The 20,478-nt window shown below is 40.1% G+C and overlaps 1 protein-coding gene across 2 annotated transcripts in view; it reads right to left on the bottom strand.

Moving 5' to 3' along the window:
• Positions 1 to 20,478, bottom strand: part of myo1ea (myosin IEa) — a 53,055-nt gene that overhangs the window by 4,309 nt on the left and 28,268 nt on the right. For both annotated transcript variants that reach the window (XM_041983847.1, XM_041983838.1), the window contains exons 7-25: positions 20,025 to 20,156; positions 18,980 to 19,114; positions 18,577 to 18,709; positions 15,035 to 15,231; positions 14,835 to 14,915; positions 14,115 to 14,201; positions 13,938 to 14,021; positions 12,642 to 12,809; positions 11,681 to 11,766; positions 9,694 to 9,775; positions 9,305 to 9,411; positions 8,215 to 8,313; positions 7,797 to 7,941; positions 5,024 to 5,138; positions 4,774 to 4,943; positions 4,544 to 4,689; positions 1,092 to 1,238; positions 338 to 495; positions 83 to 172 (exon numbers count right to left, since the gene is read on the bottom strand). In XM_041983847.1, coding sequence (XP_041839781.1) covers positions 83 to 172; positions 338 to 495; positions 1,092 to 1,238; positions 4,544 to 4,689; positions 4,774 to 4,943; positions 5,024 to 5,138; positions 7,797 to 7,941; positions 8,215 to 8,313; positions 9,305 to 9,411; positions 9,694 to 9,775; positions 11,681 to 11,766; positions 12,642 to 12,809; positions 13,938 to 14,021; positions 14,115 to 14,201; positions 14,835 to 14,915; positions 15,035 to 15,231; positions 18,577 to 18,709; positions 18,980 to 19,114; positions 20,025 to 20,156 — 2,362 coding nt within the window. The remainder of the gene's footprint in view (positions 1 to 82; positions 173 to 337; positions 496 to 1,091; positions 1,239 to 4,543; positions 4,690 to 4,773; positions 4,944 to 5,023; positions 5,139 to 7,796; positions 7,942 to 8,214; positions 8,314 to 9,304; positions 9,412 to 9,693; positions 9,776 to 11,680; positions 11,767 to 12,641; positions 12,810 to 13,937; positions 14,022 to 14,114; positions 14,202 to 14,834; positions 14,916 to 15,034; positions 15,232 to 18,576; positions 18,710 to 18,979; positions 19,115 to 20,024; positions 20,157 to 20,478) is intronic.

Below are 20,478 nucleotides of genomic sequence, written 5' to 3'. Positions count from 1 at the left end.
AGAGAAAAGATGTGAATCGGTGTTGGAGACTGCGCACGTGGACAGAAGACGAGCTTCTCAGAGTGAGATGTAACCCGTGTACCTGGAGGTCCTGGTGCCGCTCGTGATGGGATGTGCTGGTGTGTTCTGGACACACTGGAGCGACCCCTACTTAAGCTCTTCCTGGTTGGACCTGAGACAGAGATTCCCAAGAATACATTATTATAAAATACCTATGTAAAAGCATTAAAAAAATCTTGCTTTATTACAGTTTCATCACATGTATTTTCCTCATCTCACACACACTTCATTACAGCTCACTGCTACAGGTGTGTGTAGTGGGTTTGTGAATACTCACGTGTATTCTTGGGAAGCCCGGAACCAATACTGATCTGCAGAGATTTGCTTGAAGGCTTCAGTACAGGCATGTCTCCCTGACCCTGCACAAACACCACCTGCCTGGAGCCACCCCCACTCAGGAAGCCCCAGTTCTCCTTCTTCAGCTTCATCTCCAGTCTAAAAAACAAACAAACAAACAAAATTAAATCAAAGGTTATACAGCTAAAGCCACATTTAGATTGTATTCAGAATAATTAGAGCGTATTTTGAGGCAGAACATGTTCATATTGTTTTTTTTTTCTTTTGTTCAGATACTTTTAGCTCTAATGAATGTTTGAATGATGATTTAAATCAGTGGTTCCCAACCTGGGCTCCAGGACCCCCCCAAGGGGGTCCCCCAAAGAGTACAGGGGGTCCTTGAGGCTTTGAACATTAGAGCCATTGTGATTAATGTTCACAAATTGTCCCTATTCTAAGAAACAAAAGTAAGGCTGTATGTTGTTCATTTAACTTTGGCTTTATCAAAAGACAAGACTCAACCAGAATACATTATGGTTGATGGTGATAATCTCACTTTTGAAAGCCTAAAACCAACATGGTGAAGCACAAGGTGAAGCAGGGGGTCCATGGCATTTTAGTATATGCACGAAGCGGGTCCCTGAGGAAGAAAGGTTGGGAACCGCTGATTTAAATGTTCAGATTCTCAATCATGGTTGTGATTAATATGCCTACTTTGTTGTTTTAACTCATCTGTTTGCTGTGTGTTTACTTACGTGTTACTAAACTTGAGTGGTAACTTCCTCTGAGTTTTCTCCTCAAACCTTCGGGCCAGTAAGCTGATGAACTCTGTTTTAAAGACACACTCCAGCAGGCTGTCGTATTCCTGCTCATGCAGTATCATGAAGTCATCCTTCAATGTGCTGAAACAATGAAAACAGCAATGAGTGAGACTCATCTCTGACATTTTACAACCATGACAGAAAATGTAATCAGACACAAATCTTGGTCACTCGCACAGTTGTTTTGTCCTGCTTTGTTCTGTGCTTTTATAGAAGCTCAGATAAGGAGTCGTCTTTCAGATTTGCATCACAAGCCTCACAAAGCAGCTCACATCTGAGGAGGGGGAGACAGCTTGTACCCGTAACTCACACAAAGATACTTTGTTCCTCCCAGAGAGGTGGAGTTTTTCCTCTGATGAGCTTTTTACAACTCCTGCTTTTGCTCATTGCACCACCTGGTCCGTATTACCCCACTGACTCAAAAGCCACATGTTCGAAGTGACTCCTCTACCTCTGAAACAAGTTTCACAATGTTGGTATAAACAACAAAGGGACCACAAATGATGTTGTTTTGATGTTTTCTTTCATGGAAACGTTTCTGACTCTGCATCAGCAACAACCTGCTTTCAATCAGGCCTGGATACACAAACATACACAAATACTACTAATGTTCTCCACGTTTTCAGGGTCTCTTGTGTGACTTTAACAGGAACGTGGGAACTTGTGTGATTGGAAATCCAGACTGAGGCTTTGAAAGGAGATTCATGACTTCCTGCTGTACAGTGTCTACAGACTGTGTGGTAACACACTGCCTCTGCCCTTGTCTTAATTTTGAAACAGCTGCTGGCATACTGGCATCACCCAGCACTCAAACCATGAGCAGAGTAGAGGTTTGGGTGTTTAAGTTGTTTTGATTTCATCCAAGAAAGACAAGACCACATTTGTTTGAAAATATGGCATTGGGTTCGAAAGTTATCTCAATAAACACACCTTCAATAATCAATATACAGCATATACACAAAGATGCAGCATATCTCTATGACTGCCATCTTGATCAGGGGTACAGACTGCAGGTCTGATCTGCTCATGTTGCAAATGCCAGACTCTGGTGTTGCATTTAGAAAGTTAAAAAAACATCTTGATATATTTCAATAAATACAATTTTCATAAAGTAATCTAGTTAGGTAATACTCTTGGCATAGATCAAGAGTTATAAATGTATATTACTGGACATAATTTATTTATCGATTACTGGTTGTAGAGCAAAGACAAAGAGTAAGACATCTGAGAAAAGTCGGATTAGGAGTCCATACAGTATCAGCTGCTCAGCACTTACAGTGTGTGCAGATTATTAGGCAAATGAGTATTTTGACCACATCATCCTCTTTATGCATGTTGTTCTACTCCAACCGGTACAGGCTTGAAAGCCTACTACCAATTAAGCATATCAGGTGATGTGCATCTCTGTAATGAGAAGGGGTGTGGTCTAATGACATCAACACCCTATATCAGGTGTGCATAATTATTAGGCAACTTCCATTCCTTTGGCAAAATGGGTCAGAAGAGAGATTTGCCGGACTCTGAAAAGTAAAAAATAGTGAGATGTCTTGCAGAGGGATGCAGCACTCTTAAAACTGCCAAGCTTTTGAGGCGTGATCATCGAACAATCAAGCGTTTCATTCAAAACAGTCAACAGGGTCGCAAGAAGCGTGTTGAAAAAACAAGGTGCAAAATAACTGCCCATGAACTGAGGAAAATCAAGCGTGAAGCTGCCAAGATGCCATTGGCCACCAGTTTTGCCATATTTCAGAGCTGCAACATCACTGGAGTGCCAAGAAGCACAAGGTGTGCAATACTCAGGGACATGGCCAAGGTAAGGAAGGCTGAAAAATGACCACCACTGAACAAGACACACAAGATAAAACATCAAGACTGGGCCAAGAAATATCATAAGACTGATTTTTCTAAGGTTTTATGGACTGATGAAATGAGAGTGAGTCTTGATGGGCCAGATGGATGGGCCCGTGGCTGGATCAGTACAGGGCACAGAGCTCCACTCCGACTCAGACGCCAGCAAGGTGGAGGTGGGATACTGGTATGGGCTGGTATCATCAAAGATGAGCTTGTGGGACCTTTTCGGGTTGAGGGTGGAGTCAAGCTCAACTCCCAGTCCTACTGCCAGTTTCTGGAAGACACCTTCTTCAAGCAGTGGTACAGGAAGAAGTCAGCATCGTTTAAGAAAAACATGATTTTCATGCAGGACAATGCTCCATCACACGCATCCAAGTACTCCACTGCGTGGCTGGCCAGAAAAGGTCTAAAAGAAGAAAAAGTAATGATATGACCTCCTTGTTTACCTGATCTTAACCCCATAGAGAACCTGTGGTCCCTCATCAAATGTGAGATCTACAGGGAGGGAAAACAGTACACCTCTCTGAACAGTGTCTGGGAGGCTGTGGTTGCTGCTGCACGCAATGTTGATCGTGAACAGATCAAGACACTGACAGAATCTATGGATGGCAGGCTTTTGAGTGTCCTCGCAAAGAAAGGTGGTTATATTGGTCACTGATTTGTTTTTTTTGTTTTTGAATGCCAGAAAAGTATATTTGTAAATTTTGAGTTGTTATATTGGTTTCCCTGGTGAAAATAAATAAGTGAAATGGGTATATATTTGGTTTTTGTTAAGTTGCCTAATAATTATGCACAGTAATAGTCACCTGCACACACAGATATCCTCCTAAGATACTAAAACTAAAAAGAGCCCCACTCCAACTTCCAAAAATATTCAGCTTTGATATTTATGAGTCTTTTGTGTTCATTGCGAACATAGTTGTTGTTCTATAATAAAATTAATCCTCAAAAATACAACTTGCCTAATAATTCTGCACAGCCTGTAGTTACACAAACAGCATACATCCAGATGTTCAAGCTTTTGACCATTTGTTGCAACAAGAATGTGTCTAGTTTAAGTGGCTTCAACTTTGTTGTGCTTTTTTAACATATAAACTTAAACAATAATGAAAGATATAGTTAGTGAAGCACAGCACAAAGAAAACAGAGTAGGATGTAAACAGTAAACACAAGAGGTGGTGAGCTGTAGTAGCAGGAAACAACTAAAAGTCGACTTATGTAAATCGGATGAATGTGTATGTATGTGTAACATATTTGTTTGGCACATGATTGGGTCATTAAACAATTAGACGGTAAGAAAGTCATGTGATGAAGAATTTTGGTGCCTCTTTCAACCGGTGTAGTCTCTGCGTAAAGCACATGGGACAGTAAAATAGCTTGGCATTTGTCATTGACCAAAAGTTTGGAGAGGAAACTACAAGCTGTGAGATAAAAAGTGTCTGTGTTGGCGTCTGATACAAAATACAGTATATCTTTTTAAAAAATGTCAGTTTGATCACATTCTGAAGGGACCCGGCACTTTGAGGTGAATGTACCTGAGAGACAATGCCAAAATCTTCTCAATATCAATCCGCCTCTTCAGCACCTCGGTCACCTGACCTTTCTCTGGTCCCTGTTTCACCTTTTCTCTTCCAATCATATACACAGACTTAGGGGTCAGGATCAAGTCTCTCTTAATTCCCTAAACATGGAAGAAAAAACAGCTACATTATCTCATTTGCCATTTGTTGATAAGAAAAATGAAAAAAGGCTGAAGAAAACAAACCTTGAACCGGCGATCATATTTTGTAACTTTGTCAGCAAAGTCGATCTTTTCTCTTTTGGCCAGAAACTGTCGTAGCTCAGGCCTGTCATCCATTCCAAGGTAGTCGCCTACAAAGTTTCTGTTCAAGCTGTGTCGCCGCCTCTCTTTTCGGTTCAACAGCAGATCAGAAGCTAAATAAAACCCAGAAAAGGCAGGTGAGACATGAGGGCGGATGCAGATGGATAATAAAGCAGAAAGCAGAGAAACTCACCTTCTTCCCTCATCTGAACATACTTCTTGCGGGCCATGTATTTCCTCCAGGCTTTCTGGATGGTCCGAGCATAGCCATCAAATTTGCGCTCTCTGGTCTCTTCCAGCAGAAAGAGCTAGGAGGAAGAACAGTATCAGATCAGCGCAAATAAGCACGGCTCAGTGTATATACTATGAAATAGTTGGTGCTACTATCTGACAGACACATCAGCAATTTGCTTTGATCAAACAGTTCAAAAATCAAATCAATACCATCATGCAGGTTGCTGCCCTGCGGAGAACAAATATCTGCAGTTTGCTGAAGAATAAACTTGGCATGAAAACCCTTTTTGTTTCACTACGCTCAGCCCTTGTTAAATGAAATTTGCATAACAAAATATACCTTGAAAGAAGATGAACACACCAAACAACAGTAAAATGGTTAGAAGACATTTTTTTAATGCTTTATATAGTTAGTCACCCATTTGAGCACAAAGAAAAAAAATCAGACAAATCAGATGGGTGTCCTTCAAAGTAGATATACTGTATATTTATATACAGCTTTTACATAAGAGATAAATGATGCATTATCTTACATTAATGCAGTGTTTCCCAATCCAGGTCCTCGGGACCCCCTGCCCTGCATGTTTTAGATGTAACTCTACTTTAACATCTGAATTAAATTAATGGCTCATTAACAGGCTGCAAAGAACTGGATGAGGAAATTCATTCATTTGAGGAACACATCTAAGACATGCAGGGCAGGGGGTCCCGAGGACTTGGATTAGGAAACATTGCATTAATGAGTAGTGATAAAGTCTCACCATGAATTTCTCACAGCTTAATTATCTATTTTACTCCACATGAAGTCATCAGGTGGATGGATGGCTCAATCCCTGAAAAGATATTGAAGCCATAAATTCCCCTCAATTACATTTCTTGCTGCGTTGGTGTGTGTACGGACAGTATATGTGCTCAATTTATAAAATAAAGGAAAAATTGGTACATTATTGGTTTGCACTCTAAAGTTACCAGCCCCACAATTCTTCATTAATAATGATAATAATAATAATAATAATAATAATAATAATAATAATAATAATAATAATAATAATAATAATAATAATAATGGGTCAATAAATAAGGGATCGACGTTGAATTACATGCACCCCTTGTTTGAGAGCCAGTCGTCTACAGTCTTTTGTATAATTAATCCGGTCATCAGTTCATTGTGTGCCAATGGACCACCAGACTTCTCACCAGTCTATGTCGTTTCCTGATGGACCACTTGACACGCAATCACACACTCTGCCCTCTCCCTGCCAGACTAAACATCCCGTCCAGCACTGCAACGAGCCTGGCCACAGGCCACAGTGTGACAGAAAAAACCACAAGGAAGACCAACACATAATACATCAGATCAAACTTCAACCACAAATGCTGTGAGCTTAAAGATGCACTGAGTCACAACCTGGAAGTGTGACGCCACATAGGACTCAGCAAGTTTCTGTTGGTGAGAGACTAAATTTCTTAAACAGCAAATCTAAGAGCAAACAGCAGGTGGTGTTTTGATTTAGATTACTCACACTACTACCTAGCTGCTGTAGGAGTTACTACTGTACTGTAACTCTTACAGTAGCTAAGTTAATGGGGACCAAGAGGAAAATGCTTTAATTTACCTATAAAAACAAACACAACTGTCACTTCATTTATAAAGTTTAGCAAAAAGGGGGTTTCTGGCTCCTTCAAAATAATAATAATAATAATTTACAACACATGTTGCTACACAATATTTTTCTTTCTATTCATCTTACTGAAAACTTTGTTTCATCATCCATCCTCACAAAATAATTACAATCATAAATAAGAACCTGACAACTGACAACAAATGACAACTCTGGTGTTTAAGGCATAAAGATGTCTAACAGAAAGCAAGCCACCAGAAAAATCCATCATCGCTTTAGTAGAGAAACTACTCCAACATCTGGCCCAGCGTCAAACAAACGTCACTTATTAGATCCAACAGAAAAACACTTCAGTCATACAGCTAATTAGCTGGTGTCAGTGTCTTATCAGACACAGGCTTGTTTTGAGAAGCCTGGCAGCTCATTTCAGCGGCCTGCCCTGTGTGATATTTTTGTTTCATTAACACACCTCCATGACTCGGACTCTCAGTCTAGTAGTGTGGGGGATGGCAGACTCCTGGCAGTGCACGACTGCAATAAATAAGTAAAGGCATTCAGGATCAGCTGAACGGCCTGAATTAAGACTGAGATGTCTGTGTGTAAGCTTATAAACATTCATCTGTGCGTGGGTGCACGTGCATGCTCGTTCGTGCTTGATGTGTACAAATGTTAATAAGCGAGAGCGCAGGCTTCACACAAGTGGCGCTTTCACAAGGATCATGAAGAAAAGTAGTTATGGTGGAAAAAGACAAGCTTTAATAATGTCTCTAAAAACTTTGCAACCACAGGCTGTGCTTGTGTTTTAGTTTCAGAGCAGAATTGACTCAGTGCTGACGTGGTACAAGGGTTGGGTTCAGTCTCCACCCCTAAGACGAGGGCTCAAACATGATTTGGGACATTAATGACTTTTATGGTGCCTTAGAGTATAAATGGTGAGTTGAGTTTTCCTCTTGCTAACAAAAAGGCCAGCAGACTTTTTGACAAGCAATCTTAGTTCTATATTGGAGCATGAAGGCAAGAAAGTTTCTGCTTTGTTGCTCATTTTCCTGGACAGCTTGCCTTCAGAGTTTCTGTGTTACAGTATGAAGGGGAGATGGATGTGAAACGCACCGACTCAGGAGCTTTAATGAAGATCTTGGTTCGGCCAAGCTGAAACTGATCCTGGTCCATGTTAACAGAACGTAAGAGGTGAAGGACACCTTGTTTTTCATCTCCTCGCCACGTTGGCCAGGACTCTTTGGTCAGGATGGCATATCTGTAAAGTAGAAATTTGGGTTACAAGTATTAGTAATGAAACCATGAGCGAAATAAAACGTAAATGTTAATGAAATCACATAATTTTGGGGTAATAATGGCAGAAAATCTTTATTCAACCCTTGAGTACTATAGTATTAATGACAAGTAGTATTTTACGTCTCATGCGACACAGTGGGACTTAAAGGGTCAATGTAGATTTTTTTTTTACCATAGCAGCAACTGCTCAGCATTATTATGTAGCTGAAATCATAAAGAATGATGGTGGGGATACCTGTTGAGGAACTTCCGGAAGATTCTACGGTAGGCATAGCCAGCACGCCTTACCCTGATGTTTTCCTTCAGACCAAGATACTCCACCTGATGCTTCACCCTGGAAACAGGACAAAGAGTGCCAGGATCAACATCACGTTAACAATACTGCTGGAGTTCTCATCACATCCGCCAACATCATCAGTCTTTCTTCTCCATTTTCATGCTGCTGTGTGTGTTAGCTGTCAGAAATGTTTTCCAGGCACATGGCGCTCCCACTCCACTGGCGGAAGCGATAATTGCAGATCATTGTATGCAAAACAGTTGCTTTTACTGACTTTTTCCCCAAACAAAGACCTTAAGCACTGCTCGGTACACTCAGACTTCCTGTGAAAACAGCAGTTCCGGTGCTAATTAATGAGTGACACTGAGGTACACTCACAACAGGAAGGTCATGTGCTCTGAACAATACGACATCACTGTATGTGAACATGTAGCCTCACAGCCTGTTGGCAGGGGAGAAAAAAACAAAACAAAACAAATGAATGGCAAACTGACTAACAAAGGCATAAAGAAGAAGCGGTGCCATGAAACATGTCCGACATGTCTTCAGACAGAAAAACATTGAGACTCCCCTCAAAATAAGAAAAATATAAGCTCATTTTGTATTTAATAATAACAACACATCTCAAAAAAGTTAAGCAAAAACATCTGGAAAAGTTGTTGGCACAAATGAAAAACAACTGGAGGAGCATTTGACAACTATATTTAAAATGGCAACAAGTCAGTAACATGACTGGGTTTAAAAGGAGCATTTAGGCAGAAACTCTAAGATGTAAAGATGGGCTGAGGCTCACCAATCTGTGACAAACGGCATCTAAAAATTGTGGAATAAAGATGTTCCTCATCTTGATCATCATGCCCTCAGCACTTTGGAAAAATGTTATTTACGTGTCTTTCTCTCCTTTTTTTTTTATTAAGCAATGAATTGTACGAACTTGTTTTAAATTAAATGTGAACAAAATCCTTAAAAAATGAACCAACAACAAGGACATAACTAGTGTTTGCTTCTTATTCAAGACAACAGGGTTGTCTGGGAATGAGTCACTTACCGTCCCTCCTCCCAGTCTTTGGACTTTTTGGTCTCATTCGGTTTGATGCAGCGGATGTAGTGTGGAGTGCATTTCATCAGTGTGCTCACTAAATCATTTGCTTGTTTCTAAAGGGAGGAATCGGAGCAAACACCAGGAGGGGGAAGAGAGATGATAATGAGAAAGACAATAATGATAATGTCAAAGTCATGAAAGCCAAAAATGCTGCTTGAATCTATTTTTTGTCCTGACAGGGAATGCTGAAGGACACGCCACTGAACAGCAAAAACACACATTACATCAAAGGTCTTCTCTCACAGTGACCCTGACAAGGAAAAGATGCACACAGAGACACACACACACACACACACACACACACACACACACACACAAAAACATACTGAACATACCTTTATTTTGCTGCCAGCAGTAGTGGGGCGACCCTTCTTCTCAGCGTTGAGGTTTTCAGGAAACAAAGCTCTGATGAAGGAGCTAAGAGAGGACAAAGGTGAAGAGTTAGGACTGACACACGTCAGAGACAAAATAATTTAGACTTAAAAATAAAGCAGGTTCCACTGGCACCCTCCAAAAAAGAGAGAGAAAAAACCACTTAATGATTAACAACCAGGGACATCCGACTGACGTCAATGGTTAAAAATTCCTGAATCATTTGGGAAGGGTGAAGATGGGGGAGGATAGAAAAACAAGGGATGAGTGTGTGTATCTACAAACAGCTCTGAGAAGCAAATATCCCCAAGGACACTTCTGTACAGGGGAATAAAAGTTTCTTTTTAACTGCTTAAATTATACAATAAATCTATGTTTTTCCTAGTTTAAAAAAAACTTACATGAATGATTAAAAAAAAAAAATCATTTTGCTTTCTGAGGGTCTCATTTCATCAAGATTTTTTTGTTTTCTACCAAACTTATTAAGAAGGCATACAAACAGTTTGTTTGTAAAACACCAGGAAAAAACAAAACTAACTAAACTAAAGTAAAAATGCACTGAGACTCCTCACACAGATGCAGGTAGCAGTGACCAGGAGTGGCTTCCAGTTTGCAGCTGACTGTCTCACCTTCCTGGGCAGAAAGCTGATGACACCTGGGCAGTAAGTCCATCCATCTCAGACACTCAGTGAGTGAGAGTTAGCAACCCTGATCTTTTTTTTATTACTATTTGTTCTTGCCAATATAAAATATAACAGCGAGTGTTTGCAGAGAGGAAACTTGGAGGAAAAGTTGACAGATTGGACTGTTGATGGAGCTCATTAACATATTCATAGATCCACACTCAATGAATGATGGAGTAGGAAGGTCATACACCATGTAATATCATATATTTATTAAATAATATTTTTAATAGGAAAAACTTAAAATACCAGGAACTGCTGGAAAGAAACTCTAATATGTATATGTGGTTTTAGCGCATCATCATCATCTCCACAACGCCCAGCTGGTGAGAATGTAGCAGATATTTGTGAGGTTTCCATGTACTCAGATTTATCTCAGCTGAGGACAAACGCCTAATATCAAGCAACTTTCAAAAAATAGCCAGTACGTTTGGCTCATTTAAATCTGCTTGAAGAGTAACTGGTATTGATTACTACTGTATTATATTATAGTGTTTTATTATGTTGGTAATTTTTAAATTCTACCCTTTTTCTGGCCTTTTCTCATGGTTTGTTTGGTTATAAACTCCTGACACAAGACTTTGACACAGAAGAAAAAGATCAGCAGAATCGATGTCCACTAATACTTCCCAGCTGAAAACACCGCTCACTCCTTTTATCTGTACTCATAGCTGCTACTTGAGGGAATGAAGGCATTCCTTCTCTCATATTCGTTGTGTGTATATCTTTTATCTGTGTGTATATAATTGTTTGTATGTCTTTGTAATATGTTAATTGCTATTTGATCTATATATTTTCTAGCACGTGTCTTAGTGGTACTTTTGCATAACTTCCTTTCATACCTCACCAAACATCCACACAAAGAAAACCTTGGAAGGGTGGGGGGCCTGGGGATTTTACACTAACAATACAAGCTGCTTGAACAGATGGCCACTTTAACAAAGAAAAACCCATGAAACAAAAACACAGGGAGACCAGACTCTACAAAGCAAAACACCCCATGGAATCTGCACTTGTACGGACAGATTGGGTAGATCCCAAAAGCCACATAATGGGACAGAAACCAGACGGGACTCAGGGCAGAGGGCACAACGTCACCCAGCCCCACACGCTTCGGCTGTATCCCAGATGCATTGGAGCGTCTGCAGCTTGCTTTCACATGGGTTCAATTATAACCATATGCATCACAAAAGAAGACTCCCTTCAAGTGTGCGCCACAGAAATCCTCGCCACATGCTGATGCAACGTGCAGATTGGGGTTACTTACATCTCACTGCTCTGCATCAACTCAATGAGGTCAGTAAAGAGGACATCTCGGTTCCTCTCGCAGAAACCCTCGGCATCATAGGAAACCTGGAGACGAGACATGTGCAGGGATTTTTTTAATTTAATTAAATTTTTTTTTATTGTCAAAAACCTACACAAAATGAAAGAGGACACCTGTGTGAAAATAAAAACTGGCACTCATATTTTGACCTAAATCATTGACTTGGATTTTATAGGGAAGAGAAATGAAGGGTTTCAGGCTTTTCACCTCCCAGGATTAGCCTTCCTGTAAAACCAGCAGTGGTCTAAAAGTGTATGTTATTCCTGCTATACTGTAGGCTGAGACAGGAGGAATGTTTAGAGCGCCGTCATGGGAGCTCCTCAAGCCCTTTATTGCATGGCTCATTAAGCCTGCGGCATGTGTGCCAGGCTGAGGCCATCCCACATCTGGAGAATGACATGGGACAACCTCGGCCAGGAGGACCACCAAAAATCTACACTAATACAAAAACACATGTTGAAAACTGTAACATCTGAATGAACCAAAAATGAGAAGAGAGGTGCAATCGTTACAAGACAAAGGAGAGAGACAGGAGGTGCAGCAGAGAGGGGTGCTAGTTTAGAAATGGAAAGTGTAAAGGATAAAGATGATGATGCAGACTCCAGAAATGAAGCACAAGCTGCATTTTTGTTATTTATGACAGATCATACAAGTGGAGATGAACAGCTCCCTTACCAAAACCAATAAAACATCTGTCTACCACCCTTTAGCTGCATATGTATGCTCAACATATTCTTTTACAGCTGAACCCACAGCAAAGTAAAGTGAATAAGGCACTCTGGAAACAATATCATAATCCTTTAGTAATGTATCTGTATTTATTAAAAAAAAAAAGAGGATGCTAGTTGTGAGTACAGATGTATCAAACTGTCCAAGAAACTCTCAGCAAACTCAAACTGACCTTGCCAGCATAGTGATGGATGATGAAGCCCTGGTTCCAGCTGTTGAAGTGATCATGTGTGTTGATCTGAACTCTGAGCTTCTGCAGCATAGTCTGGTCGGCTCCCTCACCCACTGCATGCATGGTGGCACACACGTCATCCAGGATGCTCATGATCCCCGGGGGGTTCTGAAATTACAGGGAAGACACCTCTGATGCTGACAGAAAATGTATTTTTGACATTTTTCTGCAAATGACTGACACACGGCTTATCTATCAAGCAGAAATGTCATAAAGAAAAAATAATACAAGTTCAACATTATTGCTGCCATGTTGAATGTATCACTTTTCATAGACTAAACTGAAAAGCTGTAAAGTGTCTTTAATTTATTTTCAATCTTTTTGTTACTTTGGGATGGAAAATCACATGCAAACTCTGCCTTTCTTCCTTTTCTAACATTTAAAAAAAAGTGAATTAGAAACTTTTTGACATCAGCTAAGCATCTAAGTAAGACAATAAAAAAAGATTCAGTAAACAGTGGAGCTAGTTTTTAGCTGTGTTTTTGGTGTCTCAGACTTAAAAACAGGGTTAACAGAACACAAGTTAACTTGTGACTGGATTAGGCAAAGAGCTGAGCTGTCAGGCACTGATCCCCCAGCTACCCTCAGATGGAGGCTAGTTTTAAAGCCCTTGTTGAGGATTTCATGGATTAGGCCTTTTAGTAAGACTGATAAATCAAATTAAGAAGCATGTCGGCACATTCGTTGGATATCAAGCTGGAAGCCTGGCAGGAAGTTTTGCAACTCAATATTAAAAAATAAAAATAATAAATGTGTATAATAAAACACATCTGACAGCTATTTTCAGCCTCAGACTTTTTGTTTTGAGAGAATAGTTTTTTACCTTGATTTAAGAAAGGTTTGATGGACAGACTTTTCGGAGAGCTTGTTTTCTTTAATTCACATCCAGATCACAATTCCCCCTGAATGTGTGTTTTCTCTGTTGACAGAGCAGCTTTTTTCCTTACTGATTTAAATTCCAATTTTGTTCTTAACTGAGTCATCTTAAAACATTAGAAAATAGTAAACTACTCATCACAAGTGCATAAAGCGTGATTGATGAGTTTTGTAAACAACTCCAAAATACTTGAGTCAGAAAGTTTGCATGACTAAAAATGTTCTTCTACTTACAGTCTACTGTCTGTAGGATTGCCTGCTTCCAGTTTATGTTGGTGTTTGAATATTCAGAAGCAGATTTTCTATATCCAAATAAAACTAAAAAAATATTGTGCACAGCTGTGTATTGTGTGTATTTACTTTGCTCTCGATGAGATCGCATACAATCTTGTTGTTGAAGTACTCTATGGGAGTCCACTTGATCCCCTCCTGCACGTACTCCTCCTACGAGACATAAAAACATTCAGAGGATAATTTTAGCACAGAAGAACTGCTTATTTTAAAGAAAAAGCAGCAAAAAGGAGAAGAGAGTATCACCTGCTCTGCCTTCAGAGTGAGCTCAATGAATATCTGCTGAAGCTTCTCATTCACAAAGTTGATGCAGAACTGTTCAAATCCATTTTTCTAAAGAAGAGAATACAGTTAATAAAATCTATACAGCCTGAGTGAGCTTTAGCCTCAGCAGAGTGCGGATATCCTCTGAGCTCAATGGGCTTTGTGTAGAGCAGAAGCTGTGCACAGGCTGCCTCATATTAAAGGAAGACAACATTGTGCATTTCAAAGCACATACAATGGACCTGCTGCTTGAAACTGAAGCGACAGTAGTCAGCATCATCTTCCTGCCCCACAACCAGTGGTCATCAAACTGACCTTTTTAACCCCTCAAACTAAACCAGACAAAGCTGGAGGGAAATATTACAACAAGTGTATAGTGGGAAATGTTAGAAGGGGAAGTTAACCTTTATTTTTTATTTTTTTTTTTTATTTTTTTTTTTTTGAAGAAAACAATACACTCCCACCTCCAAGTCTAGGATCTCTCATTAATTGAGCCAAACAAACACATAATCTGATTTGGGAAGCTGCTGTGTCAATCAGGAGATGGGACTTAATCCATATGCTTTATAAACTAGTTTTATCCTTTGTGTTAAATCCATTTAAATGCTCAGTTTTAATACCAGTTAATCTAATTCATGTGTTGCTGCAGAGAAAAATTCCAGTAGCCACATGTCAGCTTGCAAAGCAGCCAAAAACACTTACTTGGAAAATTTCAAATCCATAAATGTCCAACACGCCGATATTTAACTCCTGGTGATCCTTTACCATGGCTTTGTTGATTGACTGAAATCAAAGGATCACTCTCAGCAAAATGTAAGCATATTACAGGCATCCCATCTTTACTATTTTTAATAATCCTGCACATTTATCAGTTCTACAGCAGAACAAATGCGCACTCCTACCTCCACCAAGTAGTCAAATACACGTGAGTGTAAGGCTTTGGAGAGAGCATCTCGCGTGTAACACGCCTGCTCCACGTTCAGGGTCACGGTGATAGACTCCAAAGCACTTCCCCACTTGCTGTCCATCTTTCTGCTGGTCACCTTATCTTTCAGGCGGTTCTGGTCAATTCCAAGAAGAAAAGCAGGAAATGCCAAAACTAAAAAGACAAGATAGAAAAAAAGAGGACGAACAAATGATAAAGGAGAGTGTAACTTTATTAATCTCCATTTATCTCAATGAACCCTACATTAAGCTAAATTGAACATGTCTGGGGATTGGAGCTTTGGGATGGTACCTCCCAGCACCCTTAAGCATCCCAGCATTCTTCTACATTTTCACACATTTTAATGTTGGAACTTTCAATCAAGACAAGAAATAGCAGTTTCACAAGAAAAGACATATAAACAACTGTTGCATTTAGGCCATACTCTCACATTATTCTTGAAAGATGCTGTACTATTAAGATAAACTTAGAAATACAGAGTGTTAGCAGGTCCTGTTTTGATAAAGCAAATAGACATTTCTAGAAAAACTAATACGCAAATCAATATTTTGGACTCCACCCTACTCGAAAGGTTATCTCCTGTAAGTAGTACTGCAGCAGAGTGTGACTGAAAATCCTTTGCATCATATTAATTCTTATCAATTGACGTAAAATCTCAAACATCCTACAAGCTTCTACTTAATCTAATCTAGCTGAATGCAAAACAGAAGAATAGTATTGGACTAACTCTTGGAGGGAAAAAAAGTATTGTGCAGAGTGCAGACTATTTGCCATGACCTTGATATTGTCCCAGGAGAGCCCCTCCCTGCCTTATTACAGTGACTCACTTCCCCTAAAAGGAAATAGCTCTGAGACTCACTGTGTCTGGGAATGCACCAGACCACTGTAGTAGCTCCCCTTCTGGGACATTAGGGTGTGACTGACCATATGCCTACTTCAGTTGTGAGGAAAAGTCATCCTCTTTGGCAAGTGGGAAAGGTATAGATTGTATTCTGTGACCTGGATGCTCTATCACATTCTTAACATGACTTTTGGGAACAACACACACACAAGGTTTCCCACATAATATTTGTTAATCAAAGCAGCAGTGTATAAAGAGAGATAGATGAGGCATTATCAGAATGAGGTCTGCCAAGCATGCTGTTTAAACCCAGGGAGACAAACAATGACCCTGTGGAATCAATGCTTCCCTTTTGCTCAGCTCAGCATGTTTTGGTGGTAATGTGGGAGTTCTTCTGTCAAAGTTTTGCATGATAAATTATACTTAAGTATAAAGATTTTGATATATATATATCACATATATATCACTCTTCACCACCTTAGGAGGTGTTTCTCATTGTGACCTAGGGGTCTCCAATTCATATTCTGTACAGTTGTTTTTGTACACTATGCCACCTACTTGGTTATGACATTCCATGTATTGTTTTGCCTCGCACCCTGTTGTTTCAGGGGCTCCTTTGCACAGCCTGCACCTGGAGTCCTGCCTGGTGTGGTAGATCTGGGCCTCGATTGCCCTGGTACTCAAGGCTTGCTCCTGATCTGCCAAGATGAGCGCCTCTGTGCTGTCCTTCAGTCCAGCCATTTCTAGCCATTGGTAGGACTTGTTCATGTCCGCCACTTCAGCTATGTGTCGGTGGTACATCCCATGCAAAGGCTTGTCCTCACATGATGGGTCCTCCATTTCATTCTTCTCCAGGTTCCATTGCCTGAGCCCCTCACTCAGTGCTTCATCCCTTGGGGCCATCTTCCTGATGTATTCATGGAGCTTGGATGTTTCATCCTGGATTGGATTGCAACCACGTCCCCGGGGGACAAGGGAGAGCGGTCCACCAGCCCTGCCAGGCACCAGCCCCCCTAAGCATGAATTAGGGACAGCACCCAGAGTGCTGCAAGCCTGAGCCACCCACTGTCCCAGGAAGGCCTGGCTCAACACCCTAGAGGGCAGACAGCCACCCTCCACAGGTCGAAAATGATTTTACAGGAAGGTTGAACACCTTTAAAGTTCATGAGGAATTTCTTTTGAGGACAGCTGGACCAGGATGTTGCAGCCAACCTGATCTACGAGCACCTTCAACATGTTCTATGTCAATATGTAATAGTGGCTATATGTGATAAAACTACTGCTTTATTGTTCCCATCAGCCAAATAATGGCCACAATTTTTGTACAAGTACTCTCAGTCCAACTTTAACTATATAAAAAATTTCTTCATAGCCCATTTGTTCCAGTAACAAGCTCACAAAAGACAAATTATGGCCTACCTGGGAAATAAACAATAAACAGGCACAATTATCAAAATGCATCCAGCTTGGGATTGAATACTAAATTCATTGCAGTGCCACACAGGGACCAAATACTGAGTCTAATACCATTTAAACAAAAACACTGTGTCTCTTATTATGTGGATGTTCATGCTGTCCACTTATTATCAGGTTGGGGGCTTGAATATGTAGAGTTGCTATTTCCAGTCAACAGCAATAAATTATCTAACTCAAATGGTTCACAGTTGGTTTTCTGAAATTTTAAAGGCTGCAAATAGGTCCAATATAATATAAAAAAGTTTGATCTGGTAATCTTGCAAAGCTTGTCTGGAGGCTTCTCAGAAAACATAAAAAGCTGGAAATGAGCATAATAGTTCTCCTTTAAAATGTGCAAGTCTGGTTGGTGACGTTTCATACTGGGGTCTGAATACACTATGTTCAACACACAGCAGTCAAAGCACACAGGAAGGGAGACTAAAGGGAACAGGAAAGGCAGAGATTATGAAGTGCCGCTGTTACGTCTGCACTGAACAGAACCAGGCTTTGTCCACCAGCCCTCTCATCTGCATCATACAGATGCAGCCTAGAAAGAAAGGAGAAAGGAAAAGAAAAAAGAAGAGGAGAATAAAATAAAGTAGAAACAGAAGGAGAAGGATTTTTCCAAATGGTTTTAGCCACTGACGAAAGAAGTCCAGACCTGCAATAATAGCTTTTTATTTTCTGGAAATCTAGCATGGGCTGCATTGCTCCAGACAGATGGCTTTAGCCCTGTGTTAACACTGTAAAACTTTAAGAGTGAAAGCAGTAATTGAAAAATATCCTCCAAAACCAGCCTGAGAAGGGCGGCTGAGGACACCAAGAGGAGAGAAGAACGTTATAACATGATCCACTCTCAACTTTAATGCCACCAGCACCTTTAACTTCTAGCAATGTTAAAACCACACAAGTGCATCTGTGTCTTGTTGACTGCTGGGATGGAAAAAATTGTCACCTACTAATTTGTTCTAGACTTAAGTAATTTCAACAACTACAGGATGGATGGTAATGTGTAGACATTCATCATAGACAGGAAATACATAATTCAGATTTATGTTTTCCTTAAAACAAATAGAAATGTCCTTAATGCAACAGTTTAATGTTAAACAGCAAACTAAAACTAAGCATTGCCAAAGCTTTTCATGTGATATTTGCTTGTTTGTTACTGTTTTAGTGATGAGGTTTTTGTCAAGCCTACTTACACTCTTCACTCTCGACAGCAGCATAATTGCCTGATTCTTTAAAAGTGACATTTCCCAGGTGCAAGACTCCAGCCACAATCTGAAGAACCATGGAGCGGTCCTCTGCTGCAATGCCAATCACATCCATGGCATTCTGAGGAAGGAAGGGGGGAGAAGAAAAAAAACAACCTAAATGAAGACTACAGTGTGGGTTTACTCACTCCTGTGAGCTTGTGCCTTGTAATTACTCCTGTTGCGGTCTCTCTTGTAAACAACAACAGGGGGAGATCATTGGGTAAGAAAACAAAAGAGGATGGTTAGGGAAAGAGTGGAATGTAAAAAGAAGACTGTGAGCCACTAGAATAAGATTCCCAACACCACTGAGAATGCTGGTGCCAGTTCTGCTGAGGGAATGTGACCGCACCATTGTCTCCTGGAAGTCGCTCTTGTCATTGATGTCGTCCACTTTGTAGGAACCAGACTGGTTGAGGTAAGTGTAGTAATCCAGGTTTGTGATTCCCAGGCTGTTCTTCTGCTCTCCACTGGCTCCTTCGATCAACTGCAGAGAAGATATTCACAGTCTAAATGTGTGTAAATAAAATGTGTTAATCACACAAAGTGGAAGGTGAAAGGTTGGGCACTACTACTCAAAATATCCATTACTGTAAAAAATTATGTAAGTAGGATGTAAACTGATGTCAAAAAGGTCAACAGTTAACATGTAACATTTTTTTCAGCACTTCAGACTTTATTTTTTTTCCCTGGAAAGGCAAAGTAAAGTACACTTTCAATTTGCAGCTACTCTGTGAGAAGAAAATCTTTCTTGCATCCTTACCACCAAATTAAATGCTAGGAGTCTGCAAATGAACACTTAACAATCTCTGTTAGTTAAACTAGAAAAAGGGAGTGAGCATGAAAAGAACATCTCTTCAGCTTTGAAGCACAGAGGTGAATGTTTTAAGCTTCTGTTGCAGCCATTTTTTAAAACTCTGAACAGACCTCACAAGAGCAGTGCATACAAAATTGTGCAAGGATCTCACAGAATTAGAGGATTTCTGCAAAGAAATATGAGCAAAAGAAATCCCTCAAACAAGAACTTTGAATATTCTTAGTCCAACAAAAGGTTTTGCAAGCTGTGATACCTTTCAATGGAAGGAGGGCCAAGGTTTGTTGCCCAGCATTTTTCCTTTTCTATTTTTTATCTCCAAAATTTCAAAACTTTAAAAATAAACAGCAATCTTGCATAATGTAACTTGTAACTCATTTTAGAAATGTTCAAAATAACAGACATTGTGCCAAAGCTTATGTATGCTTTATATTTTGCATTACAGTTCTTTTACATTACTTAGTGTTTAACTGGTAACTGTGCAGCATAACTGAACAGACTGAGTCTCTTCTTGCAGCCAAGCAGCCAGTGTCATCCACTGTGTCCTGAAAATCCTTTTCACAATGCAAAATACAATACCCACCTGATAGAATATATGGAAACTCCTTTCTCCAGGATTCCTCATGACAACACGTGACTTTTCCAGAAGGAAGTTGGAGATTTTACCTCCGTCTGGTTCACCACCAGAGCTAAACTGGATCTCAAAGTATTTTCCCTGTTGGATTAAAGAAGATGTTTTTTTTAGTACTGGGGCAGACTACAATAAAGCTTAAAAGCCACAGCTTATATGTCTGAAGGTTTGACACCTGACTCTTCTAGGGTTGCAACTGACATATGTGTGAGTGCAAGTACATTAATATAAAAATCTGATCCTGCTTTTGGACTTGCCTCAGACTCCAGACAAGTCTGTAATGTAATATCTGTTATAGTCCAACTGAGAGCAGAGGCACGAAACTGAAGAGAGACATTATTTATTCACAATGTTTGTGATATTGATCTGATTCAAACAATTTCCAACCAAAATGTAAAATGTTTTG

Source organism: Melanotaenia boesemani, chromosome 1 (assembly GCF_017639745.1).
Source record: "Melanotaenia boesemani isolate fMelBoe1 chromosome 1, fMelBoe1.pri, whole genome shotgun sequence".
Taxonomy (NCBI): domain Eukaryota; kingdom Metazoa; phylum Chordata; class Actinopteri; order Atheriniformes; family Melanotaeniidae; genus Melanotaenia; species Melanotaenia boesemani.
This window is presented reverse-complemented; position numbering and strand designations above follow the sequence as displayed.